This window comes from Manihot esculenta, chromosome 12, assembly GCF_001659605.2.
Source record: "Manihot esculenta cultivar AM560-2 chromosome 12, M.esculenta_v8, whole genome shotgun sequence".
NCBI classification, from domain to species: domain Eukaryota; kingdom Viridiplantae; phylum Streptophyta; class Magnoliopsida; order Malpighiales; family Euphorbiaceae; genus Manihot; species Manihot esculenta.
Window position 1 is genome coordinate 19670514 of NC_035172.2, and position 11245 is coordinate 19681758.

Below are 11245 nucleotides of genomic sequence, written 5' to 3' on the forward strand. Positions count from 1 at the left end.
CCCGACATCTTGGAATGTTATGTTATGTTATGTTTAAGAGAAAGACCGGTTGACCCATTCTACGTCCCGGCACTTTGGAATGTAGAGGACTATAGGTGACAACACCATCATTGATGTGATTTGTTTGTGATGTGTTGCATTCCATGAAAGCATGAAAATTTAAATGTATTACTATTCTGCTCACTAGGCTCTAGTAGCTCACCCCTTTCCCTAATTCCCTAGGTATGCAGGTACGGGATAGACCAGGAGGTCAGCTAGAGTAAAGTCTTATTTATGTAATAGCTAGTGGTGAACATGACGGATATTGAAATGTATTGTATTGAATAGTTAATGAAATGATGTTATTGAGGATTAGAATGTGCTTGACCCTAGTTTGTATGGTTATCCCTTTTGATACATGATCTCTCCAAAGTAATGATTTATTGTTTTATGTAAACCAAACTTAATGTATGAATGTTACCCCATTGGAGCATTGATGAGGACTCCAATGCGGGGTTGATGATTATAGTTATGATTTATGCATGCACAGGTTGAGTTTGGTAATTGAATGAGAAAAGTTCAAATTTTTATGTATATGTTGATCATGTATGGGATTAAACAGGTTTACAGGTTGTATGTCAGGCTTGCTACGGGTCCCGGCGGCCTTAAGCCGATCTGGATCCTAGCGCCGGTAGCGGTCCGATTTTTTTGGGTCGTTACAATATCCCTCCTTAAGTATAGATTAACTAGGAAACATTCTCTAATTAATCACTAATCAACAAGTTGCCAAGGAACGTCCTTGGGGCTTTAGATTCATACAACTGTTAATTGTATTAAGAAATAGAGAGACCTAATTATAGCTACCCAAATGTATGGTGATATTGCTAGATTATGCAATCTCCTTGGTTTTTATGCCAAGAGTTGCTTGTGTTTGAATAATTCCAGCAATTACGGACTTCAAACTACTCAAACTAACAAATTATCACTTTGCAATCAAGAATCAATGGGCCCTATTAACAAATAGAAGTTTCACCTAATCTTCAACTAGAAAAAGGGGTTTCAGCCACTCATGTTAGAAACTAACATCAAAAGCAAGAAATAAAACAAGAGGAAGCAAGCAGGCCGGCTGGGCGGCTGCTGAGGTGTGCGGCGCTAGTATGGTGATTCCTGAAATTCTAATCTTTTTGGTTGCTAGATAACTCTCTATTTATATCTGAATGTGAAGCCTTAGGTTCCCTTGATTTGATGTAGTTATTTTCCAATTTGGATTTGGATTCCTTTTGGTAATTGAATTTCCTTATGATTTGGACTCCTTGATGGGCGGGATTTGGTTGCTGAGCTGTCCTTGTGAGTTGCTGAGGTGTCTTTAAGTGTTTGGGGTAGGATGAACTTCTTGAAAGTTTGAATTTCCACTTTTCCACTTTTTTGCTGTTTTCTGCTGCAAAATCTGTTTGTCCGACTGTTTGGGCAAACAGCTAGTTCTGTATCGTCTGTCATTCTGCCTCTCTTCTGCGGGATTTATTTATCCAATTGTTTGGACAAACAGCTGGTCAAACAGCAGGTATGTGCTACTTCATCCTTCTCCCGTTTGTGTTGCTTCTTGGTTTTGGCTTTTGTTTGGGCAAACTGAGCTTGGTATGCCAAACTTGTTTTCTTCCATTCTCTTTGGACAGTTTTTAGGCCATTTTTCATCTAATCACCATTTTATACCATTTTCTGCAAAATAATATCAAAACCATAAAATTAGATAGAAAATGTGTAATTTAATAACAATAACAACATGAGAAATGGGCCTAATTTTGGTTTGATCACACTACATAATATTTCTTTTGAGCCTAACTATCTTTCTTTTGCTGCAAACATCTCTCATATTCATGAACCCAATACTTTTAACCAAGCCAAGCATGATCCTAGATGGGTTGAAGCAATGCATAAGAAATTAAATGCACTAGAATCCAATGGCATATGGGAACTTACCACCTTACCCAGAGGAAAGAAGGCCATAAGGTCAAAATGGATCTATATAGTAAAGTTCAATGTAGATGGCACTGTCAATAGATTTAAGGCTAAGTTAGTGGCCAAAGGGTACAATCAAGTACCAGGATTGGATTTCATAGAAAGTTTTTCACTTGTAGCCAAGATTATTACAGTAAAAGTCTTCTTGGCTTTGGCAGCTACAAAATCTTAGGCCATTCACCAAGTTGATGTGAATAATGCTTAGTTGCATGGCACTATTGATGAAGAGTTGTTCATGCACCCTCCAGAAGGATATTATAAGGCCACACTAGGGCAAGTTTGTAGGATAATAAAGCCCTTGTATGGACTTGAACAAGTTGGATGATAGTGGAATAAGGAGTTGTCTCACAAGCTCATTTCTTTCGGTTTCATACAATCACTCAATGGTACTTACCTTTTTACAAGAGCTGTACATGGGACTTTTATCATGTTACTAGTTTATGAAGATGATCTGCTCATATCTGCCTCTGATGAAGCTAGTATATCTAAGGCCAAAACTTTTCTTCATGATGCTTTCATAATCAAAGATATGGGATGTGCAAGATATTTCCTCGGAATTGAGCTAGTAAGATCTAACAAAGGCCTCTTCCTTAATTAGAGAAAATATACCATGGACATATTCCAAGATGCAAGGTTACTAGATGCCAAAACCACTACTCATCCTATGGTAAAAAATCTCAAATTAAATGTTGATATTGACCCTTCACTTTTAGGACAAGAGAAGTATAGAAGCTTAGTAGGAAGACTTCTCTATCTCAACTTAACTAGACTAGACATCACACATGCCGTTCAAGTTTTAAGTCAATTTCTTCAACAACCTCGAGCCCTACACTGGAATGTTGTTGTCCATTTGCTCAAATACCTCAAGGGTACCCCTGCCAAGGGATTGTTTTTCTCTAGTCACAATGATTGTGCATTGAGGGTTTATTTAGATGCTGATTGGGCAAATTGTCCTATGACTAAAAAATCCTTAACTGGATACTGTGTCTTTCTTGGTCCAACTATTGTATCAAAAGCAAAATACCATTAGTAGGTCATCAACTGAGGCAGAAAATCAAAGTATAGCATCCATAGTTTGTCAGCTTTAGTGGATTTCATATTTGTTGAAAGATTTACACGTCCTAATTCCCTTGCCCATTCCTCTTTACTGCGATAATAAAGCTACTGTTCACATATCTAAAAATTCAGTTTTCTATGAATGCACAAAATAGATCGAAATTGACTGTCATGTCTTTAGACAAAAAGTGCAAGATGGATTCATCACCACCACACATGTGTCTGCTAAACTTCAATTGGTAAATTTGTTTACCAAGCCTTTAGTCTCCCCCTTATTCTTCACTCTCTTGTTTAAGATGGGATTTGTCAACCTTGACCTATTTCCATCTTGAGGGAGGCTGTAATACGTGAAATTATAAATTATGTATACAGTAGTAATGGCAGGAAAACTTATTGTAAAGTTTGTTAGATGGATGAGCTGGCAAGTGCTGATTGGTAGAATTAGCTAGACTTTATGGATATAAACCCGCTCACGCAAGATATCAATATACACTTTCTTTCTACTCATTTCTTTTGCATGGTTCCTTCTCTGATATACAACAATAAACCAATAATTGAGAGATATAAAGAACTAAAGTTGCATTAGAATCAATTCTCCTTTCACATTTGTTCACTTAGATTTGTTGCTTTTTTATCCTCCAATTGTCATTAAAAAATACAGATTAAGACTTTTAAGGGTGTAAATAATCTTAGCTAAGTTGAGATTTGAAAATTTTAAATTTGGTTTATCAAAATTGTTCTAAAATCAAACTAAATTTGAACTTGACTCATTTTGAAATTGAATTAAATATCAATAGGGTCAAGCTTATATCGTTGAGCAAATGAGTCAAGACAATTTGAGTTTTTATCAAGATAAACCTTGAATTGCTCAAGCATAACTCAATCCTTATAGGTTTTGATGTCTTCATTTAACAAGTAGTTGCATATATAGGATTTCTCATTTGTCGGGGTCCTACCTTAATGATCGGATCTTCGTACTATCCTATGTCGAATGAGTTCCTATTGTCTAAGACATGCTTTAAATATGTAACGGGAAAGGCTTGTGAAACCTTAACTGAAATCATATTTGGGTCTTTATATGGGATTCAAACCAAGTGTGGGATTATTAATGTGAGATCCAGACACTATTTTTGGATCTGGAGTGGTGGATCTAGCTCAGTACCCTTGATTGAAAGCATAATTTGGTACCATATGTATCATTAATCTCCATTTGAGTTTTTTGAATCTTTAGGTTCTTTTTATAGAATATTTTGTGTGATCGCTTCTGGTTAAACTCTCAAAGCACTTTATCATATATTCTCTTTTTATTTGTCATAAGAAGGATTTAGGTTTGACTATCGAAGCATGTAGTCACATCGGGTTCCACCAAAGCACTTCACTTTACTTATTTGGATACCGAAGCGTGCATTTCGGGTTGAACCACTAAAGCGCTTCACTTTTACCTTCTCTTTTATTATAAGAAGGTTCAGCTTTAAATGTCTAAGCATATAGTCACTTTGGATTGAACAATCGAGCGCTTCACTTCACCATCTCTCTCTCTCTCTCTCTTTTTTTTTTTATCATAACAAGGATTCAACTTTGATTGTTTAAGCATATAGTTGCTTTGAGTTGAACCACTGAAGTGATTTACTTGACTTTTTTCCTTGTAAGAAGGGTTTGACTTTGACTATTGAAGCATGTAGCTACTTTGGTTGAACCACCAAAATACTTTGCTTTAGCTATTTTTTTTTTTTTTGTCGTAAGGAGTGTTTGCCTTTAACTATCGAAGTGCTTCACTTAACCTTCTTTTTTTTTTTTCTCGTAAGTAGGGTGTAGCATTGAATGCCAAAGCATATAGTCTTCTCGGGTTAAACCACCAAAGTGCATCACTTTACTTCTTTTTATGCATAAGAAAGGGTTTGACTTTGACTGTTGATGCATGTAATTTCTTTGGGTTGAACCACTAAAGTTTTTTTTTTTTTTTTACTTGATGAAGTTTATCAAATCCTAATATCTCTCCTTGATGAATTATTTTCTCATTGAGTTTTCTAGTGATAGATCACTTTAGTTTTAATGAAAATTTTCACCTTACGTGATTTTTAGCGACGGATCACCTTAGTGGTTATCTTAATAATTTTTTTGTTTTATGGGATTGATAGCGGTTGTCAAAACCGTAAAAAATAAATCTATTATCAATCAACAAAATAATTTGTAGATAGTGGCAATAGGGTCAATATTACTTGTTTAACATATTCTGATAAAAATTGAGCATCTTTAATATTTATAAAATATTATATTTTTATGAAATTTATATATTTATCTTAACATTCATAAATTTATAATATATTAAAATATAAAACGTAATTATTTAATATTAAAAAAATGAAATTTCAATATTTAATAAATTAATATTTTTAACAAAAAATTTACAACACAATACAATATTTAATTTATTATATAAACACAGAAAATTAAATAAATTGTAACAAACAAATTAAATAGAAAATCAACTATAAGCAAATAAATATTTATATTATAAAAAATATTTTTTAATAATACAATTATGAATTAATGGATCAATATGGATTAATGGTCACAGGTTAATACATAATACGAATAATAAACTGTACCATAATCTTCTTAAATTAAATTGGCAAGTCAATTTGTGCCACAATATGATTATTAGAATGTCATAAATAGGTCAATGTGATTTTAATACAAACGCAAATAAACTCAATTCTAACTCTTTATTTTTGTGTTATTTTCGTATTATGTTCATGAATTGTATCAATAATTGTCACTTTTATTTTTTTTATCTCTTTCACCGAACTCCTTATACAGAAAGTTGCATAAGCAGCAATACAGTTATGTCACAGCTTATATCAGTCAAGTTCCAGCTCATTATATCCGCAAAAAAATAGTAATTAATTTAGGGCATATAAATAGTTGTTTTCTTATTTTTAGAAAGGAGAGTATACTCTAGAATAAAAAAGTACCAACCACCTATCTTTCTCTTTCCATTTTCCACCATTTTCACCTTCTTCTTCCTCATTTCACATGGAGAACAAAAGAGAGAAGCTGCAACTTCACCAATGGAGACTCTTTGGGCATGGATTTTCAATATTTGAAGAGTTCTTCATTTGGGTTTTCGTTCTTCTTTATTAATTTCACGTGTTTTTTGTTTTATTTTGAGATTTTCCTTATAAATACTATGAATAATGAGTAGATTTTTAGATTTTAAAAATTGAGTATATAATACTATATTTTAACCTTGGATTTGAATAAATTTCCATTAATGAGTTTAAGCTAATTTCTAATTTTGAGTTGGGTATTTGATTATTGATTATTTTCCTTGTGATTTAATCTCTTGCTTTGTGTTTGGCCAACCAAAGTATTATTTTTAATCATTAATTGATGTATTGAGAGATGGAAATTAATGGTGGAAAACCTAGAATTACAACTTATATAAATTAAAGAAACTGACCAAGGGTGTGAGATGATTTCAAAAATTAATTAAAGAACATAATGGATTTTATTAAATCAAGAGTTACAAAAGTATGAATTGATTTAATTATGATACATCTTTGATATCTTGAAAGAGAATTAAAGTGATTTTAGAATTAATTTCTTCACATGAGAATTGATAGAAATTGGAAAAAATCCGGATTAATTAGAGTATGAACCCAAATATCTAAAACTAAATTTCCATATTTAATCTTTAGTCTTAATTAATTGCTAATTTTAGTTAATTGTGGGTTAATTTTCCATTGCTTAATTTAATTGCTTTTAATTGATAGTTAATTTCTCTTACTAGTATAGAATTAATTAGCTTAATTGCATTATCTTAGTTAATTTTAATTAAATTGCTGCACAATTTATCTTTATTAGTCAATTTCAGTATAAATTTGATTAGTCCAAATAATTGTTTTAACTATAGCCTAGTATTTAAACACTAATTCTCTGTAAAAATGATACTCTACTCTATCCTATTATTATATTACTTGTGTGACTCGTATATTTGTGGTATCACAACACATCTCCCCACATCTTGGACTCAAAGAAATTTTTTTCGAGTAGTAAGGGTGTAAATGAATCAAACCAAACTGAGTTTTAAAGAGTTCAACTTTAGTTTGTTAAAATTTTTTGAATATGAGTTTTACTTATTTTGAACTCGAGCCAAGTATTAATAGTTCAAATTGAGTATTAATAAGTTCAAACTTGGTTCGTTTAGCAAACGAGTTTAGATGAGTCGAGTTTTTATCAAGTTTAGTCTCAAATAATTTACGAACAGATTAATTATTTATAAGTACAATGAAATTTATTATATATATACAAGTTAACTCGTAAATTTATAAAAAGCAAGCTCTTAAATCTGATAAATGACTATTTAAACCAATATCGTTTGGTTAAGACGAAATAAGAGAAAAGATAGGCTAAAAAACTAAAAGTCCTATTGAAATTCCTCAAATATTGAAAAGTGAGTTTCTAATAGTCAAGGGAGACTATTTACAATAGAAATAAAACTTTAATATGTAAAATTATGAAAATACCCAAAATATTCAAAAAAATAATTAAAATGCAAAATTGACCCCCTAAACGATGGCATGTCCATATCGAGCTTTGTGATAAACCTATGGCTTTTGTCACATTTTTGAAAGTCATGCGTATTAAAATTTCCTTTCCGAAAAACTATCGTGGGTCTCTATCGGACGTCGGCAGCAAAAGTTAGGTCCGGTCCAAATCTGCCGTAAAGTCCAAGTCTGCCGTAAAGTCCAAGACAAATTGCTCCATATCATTCCCTTCCACTTGTAAAGAACTCAACCTCGAGTTGTCATCAGCAGGGTAGTACTGAAATAGATCCACCACGTTAAACGTCTTGGAAATTTTCATCTCATGTCAAGAACATAGGCATTGTCATTAATCTTCTGAATGATCCGAAATGGACCAATCTTCTTGGCGTCAAGCTTTTTCTGTCCTCTACCACACTCCTTGCATAAATACACCATAACTTGATCACCGACATTGAAGGATTTGAAACGCCTAAGTTTATCAACTGTAGCTTTATATTTATCATTGGCTTCTATAAGGCATTGTTGTACTTGCTTGAAAACATCCACGTGCTGCTTTGCCAAGTTGCTTGCTGCAATACTGTAATAAGATCAACTGTATGCGCTGGGACTTTCCTGTACACAACAGCAAACGGTGACATCTTTGTGGAGCTGTGAACAGCACTGTTGTAAGCAAATTCTGCTTGGGCAAGAGCAAGATCCTAAGCAGTTTTCTTATTATTGCAGATGCAGCGTAGAAGATTGCCAAGCGTGCGGTTTACTACTTCAATTTGTCCATCAGTTTGGGGATGGGCAACACTGCTGTATCAAAGTTCAGTTCCAAAATGTTTCCATAAAGTCACCCAGAAGTGAGCTAGAAACTTCACATCTCTATCAGAAGTAATGGTCTTGGGGACACCATATAAGTAAACAATCTCCTGGAAAAACAGTTTTGCCACATGAGAAGTATCATTAGTTTTCTTGCAAGGAATGAAATGCGCCATTTTGGAGAACCTGTCAACGACAAAAAAAATAGAATCAGATCCACGTTGAGTACATGGAAGACCAAGAACAAAATCCATAGACAAGTCCTCCCAAGGATGGGCTGGAATAGGCAGTGGAGTGTATAAGCCTGTATTCTGCGAATGTCCCTTCTGAGTTTGACACACTGGGCACTTCTGAACCATCCGACCTGTATTCCTTTTTAATTGTGGTCAGTAAAAACGCTCCTCCAATCCAGTAATAGTCTTGTCACGCCCTAAATGACCACTCAAACCTCCTCCATGGATCTCACGAATTATTTTTTCCCGCAAAGAAGATTGAGGAATGCATAACCTGTTCTCCTTAAAAAGAAAGCCATCATGTATCAAGAACCCATCAGTAGGTTGGTGAGTCTGGACTCTAGCCCATATATCAGTAAAATCACTATCTGTAGCATACAAATCCTTCAGGAATTCAAAACCTACAACCTCCTGATTGACTGTAATCAACAGAGCAGCCCTCCTACTCAAAGCATCTGCCACCTTATTACTATGGCCAGCCTTATGTTTGATGACATAATGAAAGGCTCCAAAGTAAGCTGCCCATCGAGCATGCATCTTATTCACATGTTTTTTAGTTTTAAAATGGATCAAAGATTGATGATCTGTGTGAATAATAAACTCTCGCCCCATCAAATACTACTCCCAAGTTTTAAAAGCCCGGAATACTGCATATAGCTCTTGCTCATAAGTAGACCACTTCTTTCTAGCTTCATTCAGTTTTTCACTAAAGAAGGCAATAGGCCTTTTAGACTGTGACAACACTCCACCAATTCCAACTTCATAAGCATCAGATTCAACCTCAAACAGTTTATCAAAATCGGGTAGAGCAAGAATAGGGATAGAAGTAAGCTTATCTTTAATCTCTTCAAAGCTCTTGTTGGCGGCTTCAGTCCATGCAAATTTTTGCACTCTCTCTTTCTTCAAGCAATTTGTGATAGGGACAACGATGCTGCTGAAATTTCTGATAAACCGTCGATAGAAAGTAGCAAGGCTATGAATGCTGCAAACTTCAGAAATAGTTTTGGGGATGGGCCAATTTCGTATTGCTTCTACCTTCTTCTCATCAACATGTATCCCTTCTGCACTAACAATAAATCCTAGGAACAGAATGCGCTCTGTCATATAGATGCACTTCTTAAGATTAATAATCAGCTCACTTTCTTGCAAGGCTGTCATGACTTGACGGAGATGCTGTAGATGTTCTTCCTTACTGCGACTAAATATCAAGATGTCATCAAAATAAACAACAACAAATTTGTGTAAGAAAGGACACAAAACCTGGTTCATGAGTCGCATAAAAGTGCTAGGTGCATTCGTTAAACCAAAGGGCATAACCAACTATTCATACAAGCTTTCCTTAGTCTTGAAGGCAGTCTTCCATTGATCTCCCTCCTTGATCCGAACTTGGTGATAGCCACTTTAGATTGTTTCGCAGAACCGAAAGGTAAGATAATAATCTTCTTTTAATTCTACATGAACATATATGAATTCTCCTTCCCCTTATACAAAGTATCAACATCGAATTGCCAAGGGTGACCTAGCAAAATGCCACAGCAATCCATATCCACAACATCACAATTAACAGGTTCAGTATAAGATTTACCGATCGAGATAGGCACGCTGCAGATTCTGTTGACCTCAATTGTCGGACCTTCCTTAATCCATCCGACTTTGTATGGCGAAGGCTGAGGCTGTATAGGCAACTACAATTTCTCTACCAATTGCTTAGCTATCAGATTCTCACAACTACAGCTATCTATAATTAGCCTGCAAATTGCCTCTCCTACTCGACACTTTGCCTGGAAAATCTTCCTCCTTTGTGTCTCATCCTCCTATTTTGTTGAGCATAATATTTTCTTCACCATATAGGTGACCTCTCCATCTTCAGAACCAGCAATAGATCCATCATCGTCATCCACTTTCTCGTCAGTTTCAACCACTTGCTCAACTATATTAACCTGTTGGCGGTCAGTATTAACTCCTTTACGTTCTGGATAATTATTTGATTGATGACAGGATTGCCTGCAGTGGTAATATATGTCTCCCAATGGCTTCTGATAAGGATTGATTCTGCCTCCTTTGTCTGTTGTAGCGGTGACTGCCTTTCCCTTATTATCTCTCCTTTCTTCCATGGTATTCTGAGGGTTGCCAGAATTTACAACCTTAGAAGGTTGCCCGCTGTAATTGTAATACCCGGCTAGACTCCGGTATCGGAATTCCTACCGTCCGGTGGAATCTCGGATGTCGAAAACCTCTAGAAGGGTAAAACTATGTTTTCATAAAACGTTTTAATGTATTTTATGGTTTTAAGCAAGAAAGGAAATGAGTTTTATATGAAAATAACCTTGGAGGAAGACCCAGGTTCGGCCACCGAATCTCAAGTTCGGCTACCGAACATGCATGCATTTTGGGAGTGCTTTAGGCCCCCGAAGACATGAGAGAGGGAAGTCCAGGTTCGGCCGCCAAACCTTATGTTCGGCCGCCGAACATGGCATGCATGCGGAGGCACGTTAGGCCCCCGAAAGTGGCCTGGCCAGCCACCTATAAAGGGGTCCCCATGTCCGAACGGGTGAGCTTTTCTTCCCGTTTTCGGCCAAGGTGAGTTCTCCACCGTCCCTCATCGAT

General features: G+C 35.2%; 1 protein-coding gene across 1 annotated transcript; it reads left to right on the forward strand.

The window, feature by feature from the left end:
* The first annotated feature begins 2605 nt into the window (after positions 1–2605).
* On the forward strand, positions 2606–3025 carry LOC110627577 (uncharacterized mitochondrial protein AtMg00240-like). The gene has a single exon (XM_021773925.1). The coding sequence runs from the start codon at positions 2606–2608 to the stop codon at positions 3023–3025; it is 420 nt and encodes a 139-aa protein (XP_021629617.1).
* The last annotated feature ends 8220 nt before the right edge of the window (positions 3026–11245 follow it).